This window comes from Mesoplodon densirostris, chromosome 3, assembly GCF_025265405.1.
Source record: "Mesoplodon densirostris isolate mMesDen1 chromosome 3, mMesDen1 primary haplotype, whole genome shotgun sequence".
NCBI lineage: Eukaryota > Metazoa > Chordata > Mammalia > Artiodactyla > Ziphiidae > Mesoplodon > Mesoplodon densirostris.
This window is the reverse complement of record NC_082663.1, coordinates 172920272-172942028: the sequence shown is the minus strand read 5'-3', so window position 1 is coordinate 172942028 and position 21757 is coordinate 172920272. Positions and strand designations below refer to the sequence as shown.

The 21757-nt window shown below is 38.0% G+C and overlaps 1 protein-coding gene across 3 annotated transcripts in view; it reads right to left on the bottom strand.

Annotated features, from left to right (window-relative positions):
* GABRB2 (gamma-aminobutyric acid type A receptor subunit beta2) overlaps positions 1-21757 on the bottom strand; it is a 287791-nt gene that overhangs the window by 51488 nt on the left and 214546 nt on the right. For all 3 annotated transcript variants that reach the window (XM_060092603.1, XM_060092604.1, XM_060092605.1), the window contains exons 6-7: positions 3331-3468; positions 1578-1730 (exon numbers count right to left, since the gene is read on the bottom strand). In XM_060092603.1, the coding sequence (XP_059948586.1) occupies positions 1578-1730; positions 3331-3468 (291 nt within the window). The remainder of the gene's footprint in view (positions 1-1577; positions 1731-3330; positions 3469-21757) is intronic.

The window sequence follows — 21757 nt, the reverse complement described above, 5'->3', positions numbered from 1 at the left end:
GATTTTCATTTTGGAATAACAGGATATTTACAAATTCCATTCATTATTTTATTCAGCAGCTATTTACTGGACACCATTCACTGTGTGAGACACTACAAATATAATGGAAGCAAAATTAGACATGGACCTTCCTCCAAGGTATCTTCAGTACCATGAGGAAAAATAACATCACAAACCAAATAAATATGAATTATAACTGTGGTTGGTCTCCAAGGTTGGTCTACAGTATTTTAAGAGAATATATCACAGAGGACTTGACTCAGTCCAGGAGGTAATTAATTCTCCTTCCATCCCTGAACCACCACAATCTAATCTCAACACAGCAGCCAAAGTTATCCCTTTGTATCTGAAATCATGTCACTTCTTTGCTCAGTGTTGCTCTAATTGCACTCAAAATAAAAGCAAAACTTTTATTATGGCCCCTGGACCATTTCATCATCTTTTAGTCCCCTCTCCCTGACATTATCTCTACTCCTGAACTCACCCTGCATCTGCCTTACAGGCCACCTTGCTCACTTTCTTGGCATGTTTCTACCTGAGGGCCTTTTCATCAAGCTGGAATATTCTCATCCAGACATTTATGTGACTCGATCTTCTTCAAGTCTTTATCCATTGGCAATCAATGAAGTCTACTCTGATTATTCTAAACTGTACCCCTAGTATACCCACCCCCTTACCTTGCTTATTTCCACTTTACAGGTTTACCATATTATATAATTCTCATGTTAAATGCAAAATAAATTTATTTTTTACCTTTTATTGCTAGAACATAACTTCCAGAAGGACACTGGCTTTATCTCCAGTGCCCAGTATGTTTGACACATAGTAGGTGTTCAAAAAAAGTTTGTTGTATGAATAATGACTTTGCTAAGGAATCAATGATTTAATTGAGATATACTGGTGAAGCACTTAACTCAAAATTTAAAGGTATTAGTCAGAATTCAGAAAAATAAAGATTGTATAAAAGGTCATAAATTTACTATATCTGGAGTTAGCAACATAAAAATGTTCATGAAATACAATTTATTCTCTTCCTCTGGTGTTATGATGGAAAAACAGCATGCATAAGATAACTGATACCATGGATGATTTCCCAATATTCTTACTTTGTTGTCTCCTGCCCTCTGCCATGCTACCCCAAAATCTTAGTTAAGACTTCAGAATTCTTTCTGCTCATTGATTAGTTGCACATTTCATTTCTTTGTTTCTTGTTCAGAATAAAATAAAAAAATAAAAAAAAGATGGAAGAGAGCTCTTCCCAGGTAAGGAAACACAGATAAAAACTGAACAATTATCTAGCAATATTACATGAACTATGCTTCAATAAAAATATAAAGCTGATGGGACTAATTTCATTACCGACAGCTACATAGTTAACTAATTTTGACATGAAAGAGTTTTAATTTGTGTTTAACTAATTTAACGCTGAATCAGATCACCCAACGTCTTATAGCCAAATTCTTATAATGTGTGCAGTCCGGTCTCGTCACGCATTGCAAATTCGAGGGTAAGGAAAGTGAATGCGCACTCACGCACACACACAGGCACACTCCACAAGCAGTCAGATTGATGCCTACCTAATGCCACTCTTGCAGCTGAAGCATCGTAATTAATCCAGAAGGAGACCCAGGAGAGGATAGTGATCAAGATAGATGGCATGTATGTTTGCAGGATAAAGTAACCAATGTTTCTCTTAAGCTTAAAGCTGAGGGACAACCTGGGATAGGAGCCTAGAAAGACAATTGTAAAACATCATCGTTATCGATCAGTATTTATAGGATACTTTTCTTTAAAGGCCCATAAACAGTTTGTATATCTTTCCTAAACTCAATTTTAGCTCCTGGTGAAGGGCACATTCTTCTGCAAAAGTGGTCTGAGAAAACAGGGCTTTTAATTAGCAGGACTTACTCAGTGTTAAATATATTCCACACTCATCAGTAATTGAAAGAATTCCAGCTCTTCCCTCCTCAGCCTTCTACACTGAATCAAAGGTTCTCATTCTCTGCAACTGTGATGACAAGACAATTTGACACAGTCCCTTTGTTCCCCCTTTAATTGTTTCTCAGCAAGTCCATCCTGTACATTTTTGTATATAAGAATAAGGCTGCAAACTCTGATTATAGGGAAAGAAATCTCTTCACAAGCCCCAGGATGCATTTTAAGGCGAGGATCAGTGGCGAGGCTGCAGTTAGTGCAGCAAATCCCTGAAATTTTGTGAAGGTTTTCATGTGTATGCAGTATTTTTTCTAATTTCATTGCTTCCATCAAAGTTTTAAAAGGATTCCTGACCCACCAAAAGGTGGAGAGTCACTTTTCCTGAGCAATGTTTGTGGGAGATATAATTAAGGATCAGATTCTTGAAGCTAGGTCTTTTGATGGTGGGGACCTGGGGAATTACATTTTAAATGAGGTATGTAACAGAATACAGTCTTATAACCTAAAAGAGTCACATTGATAAATAGTGTGTGTGTGTGCAGGGGGGATATTCTTACTAACTGAAAGCCTTGTCTAGCCCTCTTGGACTGAAGCAAGTATATTAATATTAAAGTAAAAATATTTTAAGTAGAAACTCATTTCCATAGTGTCTCAGGCGTTCAAAGAACCTCAAACCTAGGAAAAGTTTCTGTTGTTTTTTTTGCAAAGCTGGAGGCTATTTTGTATTCTTGCTTGAAGTAGTTTTCAGGGACAGGAAGTACCTGAGTCCTTAGCAGACAATTCAAAATCTACAGTTACTGTATTAGCTATTTCTGTGCTTGGGGAATTCATTTCAATAAGAAAAATATAAAGTGGGATATTCCTGTGGACTTATTATTTTTCTTTTAATGAGTATGGAGCAAATTACTGCATTCCTGGGCTTTTTTGTTAAAAATCTGTGCTGATGAAAACAAGTCTGACCTCAATACTGGAAGAATAAGAATGGTAAAGGTATCTGGATAATCTCAACATCTGGAAAAGATTTTAGCTCCAAAACAGTAGGTAAGGCTACGTAAAGAAAGTCCTACCCTTTGAGAAAAATGTGAAGTCCTTCCACCCTACTGTGTTTAGAGAATTTCACTGTGGTCAGACTTGAGTGAACTATGGCCTGGCTGTCCTCAGCATGTTTCAAAGAATTATGATAGTACATGAGAGACATTTGCTATGCTGCGGGTGCCTTCTTGAAAGTAAATGGATGGGTTCCAAATGGGCTTGCTGGGGAACTGAGCATTTTCAGCAGATCTAAGTCTTCCAGAGTCCCCATCCTTCCCTGGGACCTGATCCTGATATAAGTGAACCCTTTGGGCAAAATATAATAAAGCCCCTTTTCTCTTAACTATTTGCCCTGATACAAACCTGTGGAAAAAACAACCTTCTTGGTGATAAGTTTATAATCTACAATAGAGAACTGTGGAAGTTCAATCTTGGTTACTCCTGTTACTGCGTTATCATCCCCACGCCAGTAAAACTCAATGTCATCAGTTGTATATCCATCTGTAAAAGGAAACACACAAACACATATACAGATACACAAAACAAAAGACAAACAAAATAGAAAAAAATAACTGTTTAGGAAATGAACTGTATAAACGATAATAGCTACAGCTAAAGGTTATTATGTGTTAGGTATCACGCCAAGCACCTTAAGTATATTACTATCTTTAATCCTCACAATAATCTCATTGGGGAAGTATAATTAGGCTCACATGAGGCAACAAAGGCTTAGAGAAATTAACAGCTTATATTAAGTCTTGTAACTAGGAAGTGGTATCATTGGGACTTGAACCTAGGTTTATCTGATTATGAATCTCATTCTCTCAAACAGCACCACATTATCACATAACCCTGGATTGTACTCTAAGAGAAGACAAAAGAAGAGAAAAATCATTTAAGTTATCAGTACAGCATTAAATGGTACTAAACCCTCCCCCTGCGAATACAAAATATCTGAATTACAAAATATTTGGATTTCAAGTTGGAAGAGAAGTGATTATGAAGAAGCGAGTCATTAATTTTGTAACATTCATAGACATGATCTCCAAATTTGATTTTGCAGCATATCTAACCCCCCCAAAAATGCCCTAAAAATTCAAAACAACATAATTTCCAGCAGTTTTAAGGAGTAAGTACAAATGTAGAGTGTACACCGCAAATGCACAGTGCATTTAGGGGGTCTGGCTCCATTCATCCAACAATTACTTATGAGCACTTACTATGCTTGTCAGTGCACTTGCTGGGGATAGGACTCTGCACAATAAAAACATGACCTCTGTTATAATGACCCTTTCAATCCATGGGGTAGAGTGGGACAAACACATGTATTCTAATTAGTAAGCACACATATAACTGCAGTGAATAAACACATATTATATTGCAAACAATGCTGTACAGGGAAGCAAGCAATGAAATCCAGAGAATAGCAGTATTTTACAAACTCACTCATCCCGCACAAATCCCCCCAAAAGCATTCTTTATATTTGTATATCACATTTATCTCTTCAAAGAACATTTGCACACAGATAGCTGAATCTTTACGAGACTAGGAGGCAGGCAGCACAGAGAGTCTCCCCCAATTTCAAAAGCAATAAAACAGATGAGAAAACTGCTTAAGTTTCTGTCTTTTGACATGTAACTAGTTAGCATAACACTGAGGATTTGAACATCAATTTTTTGATTCTTAGCTCTTGTGATTTCCAAAAACCACATTTCTTCCAAAGAGAGAAAGTCAAATCTCCAAAAAAGTGGAAGCAAATTATTTTTCAAGGAACTACAATACCCTCAATTTGAGAATCTATATCAACCATAGCATAGCTCAGGCACTGTCATAACTTTTCTAAAAATCTGAAGTCTTCTTTATTCAAAAGAGTAGCCATCTTTATCTGATAATAGATATAGAGTTTTTTGGAAGAGTTTTTGAGAACTTGAACTTGCAGTTCCCTAACAATAGGCTTTTGGATAATAGCTAATGATTTTCAAAAGAGTTACCTACTTGCAAACATCAAAAATTGTAATAAAGATGGTGGAGTTTAAATAGATTATATACCACCAACATTTTTATTAGCATGATCTCATTTAGAGCCTTTGTTTTGTTAGAGAATGTCTTTCTTCATATAAAACTAGATTTAAAAGTAAATTACTCTTGGTTTTAAAGGAAACCCCAGGTATTAAGTGAATGACACAGCAAGCTGATTCTCAGATAAGAGCTCTCACTCCTTATTAATCTACTCCATTAATATTCGCTACCTAAACCTAAGAACTCAGGTGTCTGTCCCAAAGTATAACTGCTCTTTTTCTAAGATGGCAACTTTCTTAACGTGGCCATGGGAAATCTCATAGTCCAGAACTTCAACTCAAATTGAGTCCCATTTGTCACTGGTTATCTGTACACATCTCTCAGTTATGAAATTGTTTAGAGTCAATGACAACCTCACCTTTCATAAAGCAGTTTAAAATAACAAAAGAGGGTAAACTTACTCCTAGAATCAAGCTAGATATTTAGAAATGTATTGTAAAATTCAATCTGTATATAAACAAAAAAAAGGTATTTATGAAACAAGGAGGCAATAGTTTTCTAGAATGCAGACATCTCTGGAAGAAGAGAACGAGGGAAAAGTCAACTCACTACTGCTAATAGAGGACTAAGTATAAACTAGTGAAGAGTGTGTTTCTGGTCCTCCAGCTTCCTTTCCTCAGTATTTAACTTCTTTTGTTCATCACTACAAATCTTGTAACAGAAGCTCTCTGTAGGCAGAAGCATGGGAATATCAATGGCATTTCAATACAGCTGTAGAGGAGATGCCTAATGGGTGTTTAATAGGTAGAAACATTATAATAAAATACAGACTTTTGTCAAAAAGCCAGATATTTAACACAGTGCTTGCTAGACAATACCTGGCAGAGAATAGGTACTTGGGATAAATTATTGAATTAATACAACAATTATTTAAAATACATGTGGATTTGGACAATGGTTGTTTATCCAGATGCTTGGCAATGTGAAGGTATTCATCATGTTAATATCTCTGTCTCTTGCTCCTAGCACAGTACCTGGCACATAGTTGGCATTAAATAAATATCTTCTGAGTGAATTCAAAAAAATTCACCCAATGATAACATAACCCTTGAGAATAATCAAAAAATCCTTCATTATATATTTTTCCTTATGTATTAGTTGGGCAAGTTACCTAAACTCTCTGTCCTCCATGTCATCTGAAAATTAGGATAATAATAGTAATAGCTACTTCACAGAGCAGTTATGCCAGAAAAATAAGTTGTTCCCTGTAAAATACTTTAGAAAAGTAACTGGTAGATAGTGCTCAAAAAGGTTAGCTAATACTTTCTTTTTAAATAAGAATTATTTACCATTGCAACAAAAACAATAAACCACCTAGGAATAAACTTACCTAAGGAGACAAAAGACCTGTATGCAGAAAACTATAAAACACTGATGAAAGAAATTAATGATGATACAAATAGATGGAGAGATATGCTATGTACTTGGACTGGAAGAATCAACATTGTGAAAATGACTCTACTACCCAAAGCAATCTACAGATTCAATGCAATCCTTATCAAATTACCAATGGCATTTTTTACAGAACTACAAAAAAAAAATCTTAAAATTTGAATGGAGACACAAAAGACCCCGAATAGCCAAAGCAATCTTGAGAAAGAAAAATGGAGCTAGAGGAATCAGGCTCCCAGACTACAGACTATACTACAAAGCTACAGTCATCAAGACAGTATGGTACTGGCACAAAAACAGAAATATAGATCAACGGAACAGGATAGAGAGCCCAGAGATAAACCCACACACATAACACCTTATCTTTGACACAGGAGGCAAGAACATACAATGGAGAAAGGACAGTCTCTTCAATAAGTGGTGCTGGGAAAACTGGACAGCTACATGTAAAAGAATGAAATTAGAACACTCCTAAATACCATACACAAAAATAAACTCAAAATGGATTAAAGATCTAAATGTAAGGCCAGACACTATAAAACTCTTAGAGGAAAACATAGGCAGAACACTCTATGTCATAAATAACAGCAAGATCCTTTCTGACCCACCTACTAGAGAAATGGAAATAAAAACAAAAATAAACAAATGGGACCTAATGTAACTTCAAAGCTTTTGCACAGCAAAGGAAACCATAAACAGGATGAAAAGACAACCCTCAGAATGGGAGAAAATATTTGCAAATAAAACAACTGACAAAGGATTAATCTCCAAAATTTACAAGCAGCTCATGCAGCTCAATAACAAAAAAACAAATAACCCAATCCAAAAATGGGCAGAAGATCTAAATAGACATTTGTCCAAAGAAGATAAACAGATTGCCAACAAACACATGAAAGAATGCTCAACAACATTAATCACTAGAGAAATGCAGATCAAAACTACAATGAGATATCATCTTACACCAGTCAGAACGGCAATCATCAAAAAATCTATAAGCAATAAATGCTAGAGAGGGTGTGGGGAAAAGGGAACCATCTTGAATTGTTGGTAGTAATGTAAATTGAATATATGAAGAATAGTATGGAGGTTCCTTAAAAAACTAAAAATAGAACTAGCATTCGACCCAGCAATCCCACTACTGGGCCTATACCCTGAGAAAACCATAATTCAAAAAGAGTCATGTACCACAATGTTCGTTGCAGCTCTACTTACAATAGCCAGGACATGGAAGCAACCTAAGTGTCCATCGACAGAAGAATGGATAAAGAAGATGTGGCACACATATACAATGGAATATTACTCAGCCATAAAAAGAAACGAAATTGAGTTATTTGTAGTGAGGTGGATGGACCATAGCATCTCTCATACAGAGTGAAGTAAGTCAGAAAGAGAAAAATAAATACTGTATGCTAACACATATATATGGAATCTAAAAAAAAAAAAAAAAAAAAAAAAGGTCATGAAGAACCTAGGGCTAGGACGGGAATAAAGACGCAGACCTACTAGAGAATGGAGTTGACCACATGGGGAGGGGGAAGGGTAAGCTGGGACAAAGTGAGAGACTGGGATGGGCATATATGCACTACCAAATGTAAAACCGATAGCTAGTGGAAAGCAGCTGCATAGCACAGGGAGATCAGCTTGGTGCTTTGTGACCACCTAGAGGGGTGGGATAGGGAGGGTGGGAGGGAGGGAGATGCAAGAGGGAAGAGATAAGGGGATATAAGTATATGTATAGCTGATTCACTTTGTTATAAAGCAGAAACTAATACACCATTGTAAAACAATTATATTCCAATAAATATGTTTAAAAAAATCCTATGATAAACTGTAATGGAAAAGAATATATAAAAAAAGAATGTATATATATATGTGTGTGTGTGTGTGTGTGTGTGTGTGTGTGTGTGTGTGTGTGTGTGTGTAACTGAATCACTTTGCTGTATAGCAGGAACTAACATTGTAAATCAACTATACTTCAATAAAAAAAATTAAGAAAACAAACAAAACAAAACAAAAAGAATCTGCCTGCCTATGCTGGGCACACAGGTTCGATCCCTGGTCCGGGAAGATCCCACATGCTGTGGAGCAACTAAGCCCATGTGCCACAACTACTGAGCCTGTGCTCTAGAGCCCGTGAGCCACAACTACTGAAGCCGATGCATCTAGAATCTGTGCCCTGCAACAAGAGAAGCCGCTGCAATGAGAAGCCTGCGCACCCCAACAAAAAGTAGCTGAGTAGCCCCCACTTGCCACAACTAGAGAAAGCCACACACAGCAATGAAGACCCAACACAGCCAAAAATAAATAATTAATTAATTTTTAAAATAAATAAAATAAAAAATAGAGAAATGCAAATCAAAACTACAATGAGGTATCACCTCACACCAGCCAGAATGGTCATCATCAGAGAATCTACTAACAATAAATGCGGGAGAGGGTGTGGAGAAAAGGGAACCCTCTTGCACCATTCGTTGGAATGTAAATTGATACAGCCACTATAGAGTACAGTATGGAGGTTCCTTAAAAAACTAAAAATAGACCTACCATATGACCCAGCAAACTCACCACTGGGCATATACCCTGAGAAAACCATATTTCAAAAAGATGCGTGTATACCAATGTTCATTGCAGCACTATTCACAATAGCCAGGACATGGAAACAACCTAAATGTCCATCAACAGACGAATGGATAAAGAAGATGTGGTACATATATATAATGGAATATTACTCAGCCATAAAAAAATGAAATGGGGTCATATGTTGAGATGTGGATGGACCTAGAGTCTGTCATACAGAGTGAAGTAAGTCAGAAAGGGAAAAACAAATATAGTATGTTAATGCATATACATGGAATCTAGAAAAATGGTACAGAGGAACCTTATTTGCAGTGCAGGAATAGAAAGGCAGACATAGAGAACAGACGTGTGGACATGGGGAGGCGGAAGGGGAGGGTGGGATGAATTGGGAGATTAGGTTTGACATAAATACACTACCGTGTGTTAAACAAATAGCTAATGAGGACCTGCTGTACAGGGAGGTCAGCTGGGTGCTCTGTGATGGCCTAGTTGGGTGGGATGGGGGTGAGGGAGGGAAGTCCAAGAGGGATGGGATATGTGTATGCATATGGCTGATTCAGTTCGCTGTGCAGCAGAAACTAACACAACATTGTAAAGCAATTATACTCCAAATTTAAAAAAAACACATTTGAAGTTTATTTTTATGCCTATGATTGTGGAATCTGACACAATGGAGCAGGATATTGTATATGCTCCTTGGTTACTGCTGGTTTTAAAAACCTCAGTATTCTTGAATTCACTTTGGGTTAACCAAGGATAGAATGTTGCAAGTGGAAAGCAAGTATATGCTCTTGCATCATCAATTCCTGTAGATGAAAGACCAACAATCCATAACAGTGCCAGGGTGGTCAAGTTCAAAAGCCAGCTCAATATACTGTATAGGATTAGCTGAAAGCAGACCTCGTTTTCTTCTTTGAATTTTCTCTCAAGGAATATTTAGCGGTCTCTCAATGTAATTAAAAAATAAAACATATGCAAATACATATGACCTGACTTTATATCTGTCATAATAATAATGAGTAAAAAATAATTAGATATCTTTTAAAAGGTATCAGGAGGAGATGCACTGAAGCTCCTCATTAATGTCTTGCAAAATAAATGCATCTTTTATATGTTACTCATGGGATTCCAGAAACTGAGTGATTAAATTATACTGTATTGTTATCATTAAAAACATAACCCACATCAATTCAATTGGCCTATGAATAAACCAAAACACAAATTTATTGGAATTTACCTGGAGGAATTAAAACTGCTTGAAATGTTACAAAACCCTGATCAGGAAGGATAAATATGTAAATTTATAAATCTGTATAAGACACAAATGATAGATATTGGTAAATACATGTACTATATGAGATCTAAGGAGCAAAAATGCCATTTTAAAAACATTCACATAATAACTGAACAGATTCTCACAACCGTTATGTATCTTATTACATAACATGGCATTTAAACAAGTTTTTTTCTCACTTTAGTGATAGTTTACGTTTGTTATCTAAGTAAATGTTACATTTTAGAAGAATATTACTATGCAAAAAATATGAACCTGTAACAAGATATTAAACAGGGGAGGCCAATAAGAACATTTAGAAGAATTAACTGAATTATCAATGCTACCATATTTTTTCCTAGTGGAAAATTAAAATGACTTATTATTCTCCTGTTACTTATTTACACTTTGCTCCTCAATTGGACTGTTAAATGTTCTCTGGTAGTTATCCATTTTCTGTCTCCCATTGTATCAACATAGCAATAGTAACATAGCATAACTGACCTTTAAACAACATGGTTTGAACTGCGTGGGCCCACTTATACAAAGATTTTTTTCAATAGGAAATACTACAGTACTACACGATCCACGGTTGGTTGAATCCATGGATGTGGAACTGTGGATGCAGAAGAACGTGGGTATGGAGAGCTGACTATCAATTAGAAGGGGATTTTCAACTGAGTTGATGGTTGGGCCCCTAACAGCTACATTGTTCAATGGTCAACTGTACTGCCATTTACAATAAGAACAAGAATGCAAACATTTTTTTCATGACAAACTCAGTGACCACGATTAGAAGCCTCCACAATCAGAATGGACTCCACTCCATGAAGAGGCCTGTATGTAAGTGCAAAGGTGCAAGACTGAGTACAGTCAATGACCATTAAAGTTACAGGGATTTTTCAAGAGGGAGAGAGAGAAACTCACTTGTCAGCCATGACTCTTTAAATTCAGCAATGAAAGTGTTCCAAAGACACTCTGAGTGATTGCTCTGACTCCTGAATTTTGTCTTATTCTTCACTCTGCTCTTTAAGATGGACTGCTAGACACAAATGTTCTGCTGTCAAATCATTTCTAGGCCTCGAGCAGCCCCAAATAATTGGTCTAGGATGGGTCAGACTTGATTACCTAGTGGCATCTTAGTGAGGACACCATCAAGTCATGGCCCAGAATTCGTCCCACATCAAAGATAATCTATCTTTTTGTGCTATTACTGTTTTCAAATTCAAATTGTATGATGTAAGAGAACAGGAAATTGATCATAATCAAGCAAATGTTAGATATTGTACCTTAAAGATCATTTCTTTATTTGGATTTCAATGCAAAACTTAGTATTTATTGTCTCTGGATGGGAGCAGGGTGAACTGGTAGCCCTTTCTGCCAGTTTAGCTCTGTGAAGTGTTTCTTATGATTTCTTGTGATTGGAGAGCTGAAGCAATTAAAATAATGGTCCAGGTAAGAGAAACCAACTGAAAAAAATAATAATAGGCAAAAAGAGCCACAACAACCATAACAGTAGCTATGGTTTACAAAGCCCTTGTGTGTCAGGCATTGCCTTAAGCTCTATATGGTTTTGTCTTGAAAGGAGAACTAGACTGGGTTATGGCTACCAGGATTCCTCTCCTCCAACCAACCCTGCTTTTTCCATATGCATGAGCCCTAAATCCTGAAGTAATATAGAAAAGTAAGAGAACTTTTAGTCGGAAAAAAAAAAAAAAAGGCCGGTGCTTCTCGAATTTAATATGCACAGAAATCACCTGGAAACCTTGTTAAAATGCAAACACTGATTAAGTAGGTAGAGCCTGAGATTCTGTATTTCTAATAACCTCCCATGTAGGAAGGATGCTGTTTGTCCACGTACCATCCTCTGGATAGCAAGTGATCAGGAGATTTTATAGAGCAAAAGTAATTTGCCTTGCCATGGGAGTCAGGAAAGGCATGTTTGGTATCTATCCTGACCCAGAGAAGAAGAATGTTTCTTCTGAATAAAGGTTTTATAGCTCCAAAATTAAAATGTCTTCTCCCAGTTCTGCCTCTTATAAGGAACAAGAGGAGATGTTTCTGATGCTGCCAGTATCCAGGGGTCTGATTTTCTTTAATAATCTAAGACCTATGCTCACCAATAAAGCAATAATAGAAGAGAAAAGGGAGATGGGGCTACCTCTAAAAGTTTTCTGCAAATTTGTATTCATTCAAGTTTTATTTGAATATTTAATGATATTCGGACTAAGAAGATTCCACTCTAGCATCAGATGTCTGCATCTTTTATTTATTTTCCTCAATAGACTAGTCAACAACCTTTTAGGTTTCCCCCCTTCCTCTAATCTACACTAAACATGCTGCTATTATTACTTTGTTTACAAACAAGTTGATAATGCTACTTCCATGCCTTAAAAAAAAATATGGAGAACTTTTTGATGGGCTTCTCAGTAGATTCAGAATTAAATGCAAATTCTTTGGTCAGGCATTCAAAACTCTATCTTGCAGCCTCAACTTCTGTTATACTTCTTCCTCTTTTAAAGCTTCTATCTTCTGCCCACAGTCTTTAGTAACCCTTTGACCTCTAGGCCTTGGTTCAAATTATTTAAGTTACTTGAAATAGTTTTACCTCTCACATCACATTTCTGTACACTTTCAGGCCTCGTCTCAGCTTTCACCTTTCCCAGGACACGTCTCGTCTTCCTTCAGTGGGGAGCCCTTTCTTTCCTACCCTGAGGTTTCCACAGCACTGTGCTGGAATCCCTGCTCATCGACCAGTTTTGCAATAGAGGATTTGTGAATGTGTTGGTCTCAGCCACTAGAAAATGCTGGAGGCTGAAGAACCATGTCTGATAACTTCTCTGTAGCCCCTCTCCTCCTTAATATAGGTAAGACCTTAATACAGGTCTTACCAAGGGTGGCACTTGTACAAGCTTGCTGAACTGAACTGTCAACATGCTACCCATTAGCTGTGGTTCATCAGATCCCTGCTCCCTTTGAGTGCAGTGAACAGATGCCATTTGCGGAATTGCAAGGTAGAAGAATTGCAAACCTGAACATTATTTATGTCTTGGGATGTGTTATTCCCATGCACCAGGCTCAAAATCATTAAAAAAGGCAGTGCTATTGGTACCACTCCATAAAAGGGAGCTACCAAGTTAAAGCAAAGGCCCTGTGTTGAAAAAAACTTCCTGACATTGCTGATTTCTTTGTTTAACATCTTTATTGGAGTATAATTGCTTTACAATGGTGTGTTACTTTCTGCTGTATAACAAAATGAATCAGCTATACATATACAAATATCCCCATATCCCCTCCCTCTTGTGTCTCCCTCCTACCCTCCATATCCCACCCCCCTAGGTGGGCACAAAGCACCGAGCTGATCTCCCTGTGCTATGCAGCTGTTTCCAGCTAGCTATCTATTTTACATTTGGTAGTATATATATATGCCCATGCCACTCTCTCACTTCGTCCCAGCTTACCCTTCTCCATCCCCGTGTCCTCAAGTCCATTCTCTATGTCTGCATCTTTATTCCTGTCCTATTCCTTTTTAGATTCCATATATATATATGTGTGTGTGTTAGCTTAGGGTATTTGTTTCCTCCTTCTGACTTACTTCACTCTGTATAACAGACTGTAGGTCTATCCATCTCACTTCAAATAACCCAATTTTTTTCTTTTTATATGTGTCACATCTTCTTTATCCATTCATCTATTGATGGACACTTCAGTTGCTTCCATGTCTTGGCTACTGTAAATAGAGTGGCAGTGAACATCGTTGGTACATGACTCTTTTTGAATTATGGTTTTCTCAGGGTATATGCCCTGTAGTGGGATTGCTGGGTCATACGGTAGCTCTGTTTTTAGTTTTTTAAGGAACCTCCATACTGTTCTCCATAGTGGCTGTATCAATTGACATTCCCACCAACAGTGCAAGAGGGTTCCTTTTTCTCCACACCCTCTCCAGCATTTATTGTTTGTAGATTTTTTGATGATGGCCATTCTAACTGGTGTGAGGTGATACCTCATTGTAGTTTTGATCTGCATTTCTCTGATGATTAGTGATGTTGAGCATCCTTTGATGTGTTTGTTGGCAATCGGTATATCTTCTTTGGAGAAATGTCTATTTAGGTCTTCTGCCCATTTTTGGATTGGTTTGTTTGTTTTCTTGATATTAAACTGCATGAACTACTTGTAAATTTTGGAGATTAATCCTTTGTCAGTTGCTTCATTTGCAAATATTTTCTCCCATTCTGAAGGTTGTCTTTTTCTATTGTTTATGGTTTCCTTTGCTGTGCAAAAGCTTTTAAGTTTCTTTAGGTCTGATTTATTTTTGTTTTTATTTCCCTTTCTCTAGGAGGTGAGTCAAAAAGGATCTTGCTGTGATTTATGTCATAGAGTGTTCTGCCTATGTTATGTTCTAAGAGTTTTATAGTGCCTGCCATTACATAGGTCTTTAATCTATTTTGAGTTTATTTTTGTGTATGGTGTTAGGGAGTGTTCTAATTTCATTCTTTTACATGTAGCTGTCCAGTATTCCCAGCACCACTTAATGAAGAGGCTCTCTTTTCTCCATTGTATATTCTTGCCTCCTTTATCAAAGATAAGGTGATCATATGTGCGTGGGTTTATCTCTGGGTTTTCTATCTGGTTCCATTGATCTATATTTCTGTTTTTGGGCCAGAACCATACTGTCTTGATGACTGGAGCTTTGTAGTATAGTCTTAACTGATGGAGCCTGATTCTTCCAGCTCCATTTTTCTTTCTCAAGATTGCTTTGGCTATTTGGGGTCTTTTGTGCTTCCATACAAATTGCAAACTTTTTTGTTCTAGCTCTGTGAAAAATGCCACTGGTTGTTTCATAGGGATTGTGTTGAATATGTAGATTGTTTTGGGTAGTAGAGTCATTTTTACAATATTGATTCTTCCAATCCAAGAAGATGGTATATCTCTCCATCTGTTTGTATCATCTTTCATTTCTTTCATCAGTGTCTTATAGTTTTCTGCATACAGGTCTTTTGTCTCCTTAGGTAGGTTTATTCCTAGGTATTTTATTCTTTTGGTTGCAATGGAGAATGGGAATGTTTCCTTAATTTTTCTTTCTGATCATTCGTTGTAAGTGTATAGGAATGCAAGGGATTTCTGTGCATTAATTTTGTATCCTGCTACTTTACTATATTCATTGATTAGCTCTAGTAAATTTCTGGTAGCATCCTAGGGTTCCCTATGTATAGTATCATGTTATCGGTAAACAGTGACAGATTTACTTCTTCTTTTATGATTTGGATTCCTTTTATTTCTTTTTCTTCTCTGATTGCTGTGGCTAAAACTTCCAAAACTATGTTGAGTAATACTGGTGAGTGTGGGCAACCTTGTCTTGTTCCTGATCTTAGTGGAAATGGTTTCAGTTTTTCACCATTGAGAACGATGTTGGGTGTGGATTTGTCATGTATGGCCTTTATTATGTTGAGGTAAGTTCCCTCTATGCCTACTTCCTGGAGGGTTTTAATCATAAATGTGTCAACACCCATTTTTTCAAAAGCTTTTCCTGCATCAATTATCATATGGTTTTTATCCTTCAATTTGTTAATATGGTATATCACATTGATTGATTTTCATATATTGAAGAATCCTTGCATTCCTGGGATAAACCCCACTTGATCATGGTGTATGCTCCTTTTAATGTGCTGTTGGATTCTGTTTGCTGGTATTTTGTTGAGGATTTTTGCATCTATGTTCATGAGTGATATTAGCCTGTAGTTTTCATTTTTTGTGACATCTTTGTCTTTTTTTGGTATCAGGGTGATGGTGGCCTCGTAGAACGAGTTTGGGAGTGTTCCTCTCTCTACTATATTTTGGAATAGTTTGAGAAGGATAGGTGTTAGCTCTTCTCTAAATGTTTGATAGCATTCTCCTGTGAAGCATCTGCTCTTGAGCTTTTGTTTGTTGGAAGATTTTTAATCACAGTTTCAAATTCAGTACTTGTGATTGGTCCATTTATATGTTCTATTTCTTCCTGCTTCAGTCTTGGAAGGTTGTGCTTTTCTAAGAATTTGTCCATTTTTTCCAGGTTGTCCATTTTATTGGCATACAGTTGCTTGTAGTAATCTCTCATGATCCTTTGTATTTCTGCAGTGTCACTTCTCCTTTTTCATTCCTAATTTTTTTTTTTTTTTGCGGTATGCGGGCCTCTCACTGTTGTGGCCTCTCCTGTTGCGGAGCACAGGTTCCAGACACGCAGGCTCAGCGGCCATGGCTCACGGGCCCAGCCGCTCCATGGCACGTGGGATCCTCCCGGACCGGGGCACGAACCCGTGTCCCCTGCATCGGCAGGCAGACTCTCAACCACTGCGCCACCAGGGAAGCCCTTCATTCCTAATTTTGTTGATTTGAGTCCTCACCCTCTTTCTCTTAATGAGTCTGGCTAATGGTTTATTAATTTTGTTTACCTTCTCAAAGAACCAGCTTTTAGTTTTTTTTTTTTTTTTGCGATATACGGGCCTCTCACTGTTGTGGCCTCTCCTGTCGCGGAGCACAGGCTCCGCACGCTCAGGCCCAGCGGCCATGGCTCACGGGCCCAGCCGCTCCGCGGCATGTGGGATCCTCCCGGACCGGGGCACAAACCCGCATCCCCTGCATTGGCAAGCAGACTCTCAACCACTGCGCCACCAGGGAAGCCCCAGCTTTTAGTTTTATTGATCTTTGCTACTGTTTTCTGTGTTTCTATTTTATTTATTTCTGCTCTGATCTTTATGATTTTTTTCCTTGTATGAACTTTGGGTTTTGTTTGTTCTTCTTGCTGTAGTTCCTTTAGGTGTAAGGTCAGGTTGATTATTTGAGATGTTTCTTGTTTCTTGAGGTAGGCTTGTATTGCTATCCATCTCCCTCTTAGAAATGCTTTTGCTGCATTCCATAGGTTGTGGGTCGTTTTGTTTTCATTGTCATTTGCTTCTACGTATTTTTTTATTTCCTCTTTGACTTATTCAGTGATCTTTTGGTTGTTTAGTAGTGTATTATTTAGCTTCCAAGTGTTTGTATTTTTAGTTTTTTTTCTGTAATTGATATCTAGTCTTATAGCATTGTGTTCGGAAAAGATATTTGCTACAATTTCAATTTTCTTAACTTTACCAAGGCTTGATTTGTGATCCATGTTATGATCTATCCTAGAGAATGATCCATGAGCACTTGAGAAGAAAATGTATTCTGTTGTTTTGGGATGGAATGTTCTATAAACATCAAGTAAGTCCGTCTTGTTTAATGTGTCATTTAAAGCTTGCTTTTCCTTATGTATTTTCATTTTGGATGATCTGTCCATTGGTGAGAGTGGGGTGTTAAAATTCCCTACTATGATTGTGTTACTGTCAATTTCCCCTTTTATGGCTGTTAGCATTTGCCTTATGTATTGAAGTGCTCCTATGTTTGGTGCATAAATATTTATAATTGTTATATTTTCTTCTTGGAATGATCCCTTGACCATTATGTAGTGTCCTTCTTTGTCTCTTATAATAGTCTTTATTTTAAACTCTATTTTTTCTGATATGATAATTGCTACTCTAGCCTTATTTTGATTTCCCTTTGCATGGAATATCTTTTTCCATCCCCTGACTTTCAGTCTGTATGTGTCCCTAGGTCTGAAGTAGGTCTCTTGTAGACAGCATATATACAGGTCTTGTGTTTGTATCCATTCAGCCAGTCTATGTCTTTTGGTTGGAGCATTTAATCCACTTACATTTAAGGTAGTTATTCACATGTATGTACCTATTACCATTTTCTTAATTGTTTTGGGTTTGTTATTGTAGGTCTTTTCCTTCTCTTGTGTTTCCTGCCTAGATAAGTTCTTTTAACATTTGTTGTAAAGCTGGTTTTGTGGTGCTGAATTCTCTTAGCTTTTGCTTGTCTGTAAAGGTTGTCTGTTGAATCTGAATGAGATCCTTCTGGGTTGACTAAGCTTGGTTGTAGGCTTTTCCCTTTCATCACTTTAACTATGTCTTGCCACTCCCTTCTGGCTTGCAGAATTTCTGCTGAAAGATCAGCTGTTAACCTTATGGGGATTCCCTTGTATATTATTGGTTGCTTTTCTCTTGCTGCATTTAATATTTTTTCTTTGTACTTAATTTTTGATAGTTTGGCTAATATGTGTCTTGGCATGTTTCCTCTTGGATTCATCCCGTATGGGACTCTCCGCACTTCCTGGACTTGACTGACTATTTCCTTTCCCATATTAGGGAAGTTTTCAACTATAATCTCTTCAAATATTTTCTCAGTCCCTTTCTTTTTCTCTTCGTCTTCTGGGACCCCTATAATTCATATTATGGTGCACATTTAATGTTGTTCCAGAGGTCTCTGAGATTGTCCTCAATTTTTTTCATTCATTTTTCTTTATTCTGCCCTGCGGTAGTTATTTCCATTATTTTATCTTCCAGGTCACTTATCTGTTCTTCTGCCTCAGTTATTCTGGTATTGATTCCTTCTAGAGAATTTTTCATTCCATTTATTGTGTTGTTCATCATTGTTTGTTTGCTCTTTAGCTCTTCTAGGCCCTTGTTTAACGTTTCTTGTATTTTCTGCATTCTAAGATTTGGATCATCTTTACTATCATTATTCTGAATTCTTTTTCGGGTGGACTACCTATTTCCTCTTCATTTGTTTGGTCTGGTGATTCTTTACCTTGCTCCTTTATCTGCTGTGTATTTCTCTGTTTTCTCATTTTGCTTAACTTACTGTGTTTTGCATCTCCTTTTTGCAGGCTGCAGGTTCGTAGTTCCTGTTGTTTTTGATGTCTGCCCCCAGTAGGTAAGGTTGGTTCAGTGCATTGTATTGGCTTCTTGGGGAAGGGGACTGTTCCTGTGTTCTGGTGGATATGGATGGATTTGTCTTTCTGGTAGGCAGGACCACATCTGGTGGTGTGTTTTGAGGTGTCTGTGAACTTAGTATGATTTTAGGCTGCCTCTCTGCTAATGGATGGGGTTGTGTTCTTGTCTTGCTAGTTGTTTGGCATGGGGTGTCCAGCTCTGGAGCCTGCTGGTCGTTGAGTGGAACTATGTCTTAATGTTGAGATGGAGATCTCTGGGAGAGCTCTCACTGATTGATATTATGTGGGGCCAGGAAGTCTCTGGTGCACCAATGTCGTGAACTGGGCTCTCCCACCTCAGAGGCTCAGACCTGACACCCGGCCGGAGTACCAAAACCCTGTCAGCCACACGGCTCGATAACTCTACCAGTGCAGTTTTTGCTTTGATAATTCCTATCCACATGGAAAATGAGTTATGTCCGAAAGGATTCCACTGGAGGTGCCATTTGCACAAGTCACAGGTCTCAAGTGATACACTTTGGCAGGAATATCACGCAAGTGATGCTGTGTTCTTCCTACTGCATCATATCAGGGGTGCACAATTTCAGTGTGTTGCATTCCTTGTGATATTAACTTTGTTTACTTGATTCATTTGATGAAGTGGTCTCTGCCAGATATCTTAGCACTCAGAATCTAAGATCCGGTTGCTAAGTGGGCTCCTTGCTTTGGGATGTTGCCACCCCCAGTCCCTCTCAGTGGTTAAACCTCAGATGATGGTGGCTTGGATGAGGGTGGCAGAGGTGGTAAGAAGTGGGGGATTCTGGGGAATTCCCTGACAGTCCAGTGGTTAAGACTCTGAGCTTTCAGTCCCAAGAGTGCAGGTTTGATCCCTGGTCAGGGAACTGGAGGCTCTTGGGAAGAACCTGCTTCTAAACTCATTCAGGTTGTTGGCAAAATACAGTTTCTTGTGGCTACGGCTCTGAGGTCCTGTTTCCTGGCTGCTGGGAGCTGGAAGCTCCTCTCTGTTCCTACAGACTGCCTGGACTCCTTTTCTTGTCTGCTGATTTTTAATATATACTGCCATTCTTCAGTGAAGAAAAATATCTTTGGATTGGCCATGGCCCTCTGGTAATGACTTTCACTGGGCTGATAGAGTTTGGAAACCAATTTGCCAAAATAGCCTCCAGAAGCAGCCAGTACCTATTGCTCAAATGGAATAATGTGCCCTGCTGAAAAGGGGGTATGGTCACATGGAAGAGTTTGTTAATTCAAGAGTGATAATGGAAGATGTTTAAATTAACAAGGCCAATTGAATGGCCTAGCAAGACATGCACAGCTCTGTAATAAAATGCCATCAACTGTTACACTAGCCCATCTGCTTTCTAATAAGGGGTGGAAGAGGAGGTGAAGCTCTAGTTTACTGAATTTGGAAGTGGTCAGAACCTCTCCACCTTAACCTATTCTTCCATGCATTGTCACTGTGATAGAAGGCCAGTTGAGGACTTGTACATTTAAGGATGTCAGGCAGGATGTGCCTGCAGAGGAATTTTTGGTCTAAAAGATTGGCTGACCTGTGATATGAACTGTTAGTATGTATCTTGACTAATAAGAAAAAAGTTAATACTGCCCTGAAACTCCAGATATGGGACACTTTCCTCTGTGCTTGCATAATCTCTTCTGTTAGTACTCAGTCTATTTAATTTAAATTATCTGTTAAGGAATCTATCTCCTATACTCAATTGCAGGTTCTTATTTAAACAGAGAGCATACATTTTTCAAACCTGTAACCATGGCTTGGAGTGGAAAGGTGGTAAATACCAGGTATTTAGTACATCTGTTGAGATGGAATAGAATTGTGTTCGGCAAGAGGCCTTATGTGAACAGCAGGAAGGAGGCCTTTGGGGCTGATGGCAAACAAGCTCCTCGGGCAGACATATACCCATAAACATGGCATTGCTGTTTTGTTCACAGGAAGTCAGGAAGAATCCTCTGAGCTTATCTAATGTACAAGATTTTTAAAACCACTACTAGATGACATTTTAAAAGCATTTCCTGTGTGAAGCCAAGTGCTTCACAAGCATTATCTCATTTAATCCGATTTTACAGATGAAGGAGCTACAATTTAAAGAGGGTAAGTGACTTGCTCAAATGTCAGAAATGAGATTTTAACTAAATTCTCTTTATACTGGAGTCCAATTCCTATTACTGTATTTACCACCTCACAATACTATTAATGTCATTATTTTAAAATTATTCTAAAATACTATGGAAATGTCTGTAATTATTCCTCTCAGTGTATCCACACTCCTTTGCAATATAATGTTGCGGCTCTTTTCAAGAAGAGGTAAAATATCTCCCCATACCTTGAATCTGAGCTGCCCTTGCCACTTGTTTTAATCAAAGAAGCAATGTTGAGCCAGTTCTGAGCTTGGGTTACTGGAGGGTTGGCAACTTCCCCTGGCTCTTTTGGAGTCCTGCCGTCTCCATGGGAACAGGACTTGGAGAACCCGTGGAGGATGATGGACATGTGACCCTCTCACCCCATCACAGCATTCAGCACGTGAGGATCACACATACAGGCCTGAGCCTGGCTCAGAGCAGCAGAACCTCCCGGTTGACCTGTAGCCTCCTGAGCAATAATAAACAGTTTTTATTTTAGTAGATCAGGTTTTGGGGCAGACTGTTAAGTAGCAAAAGC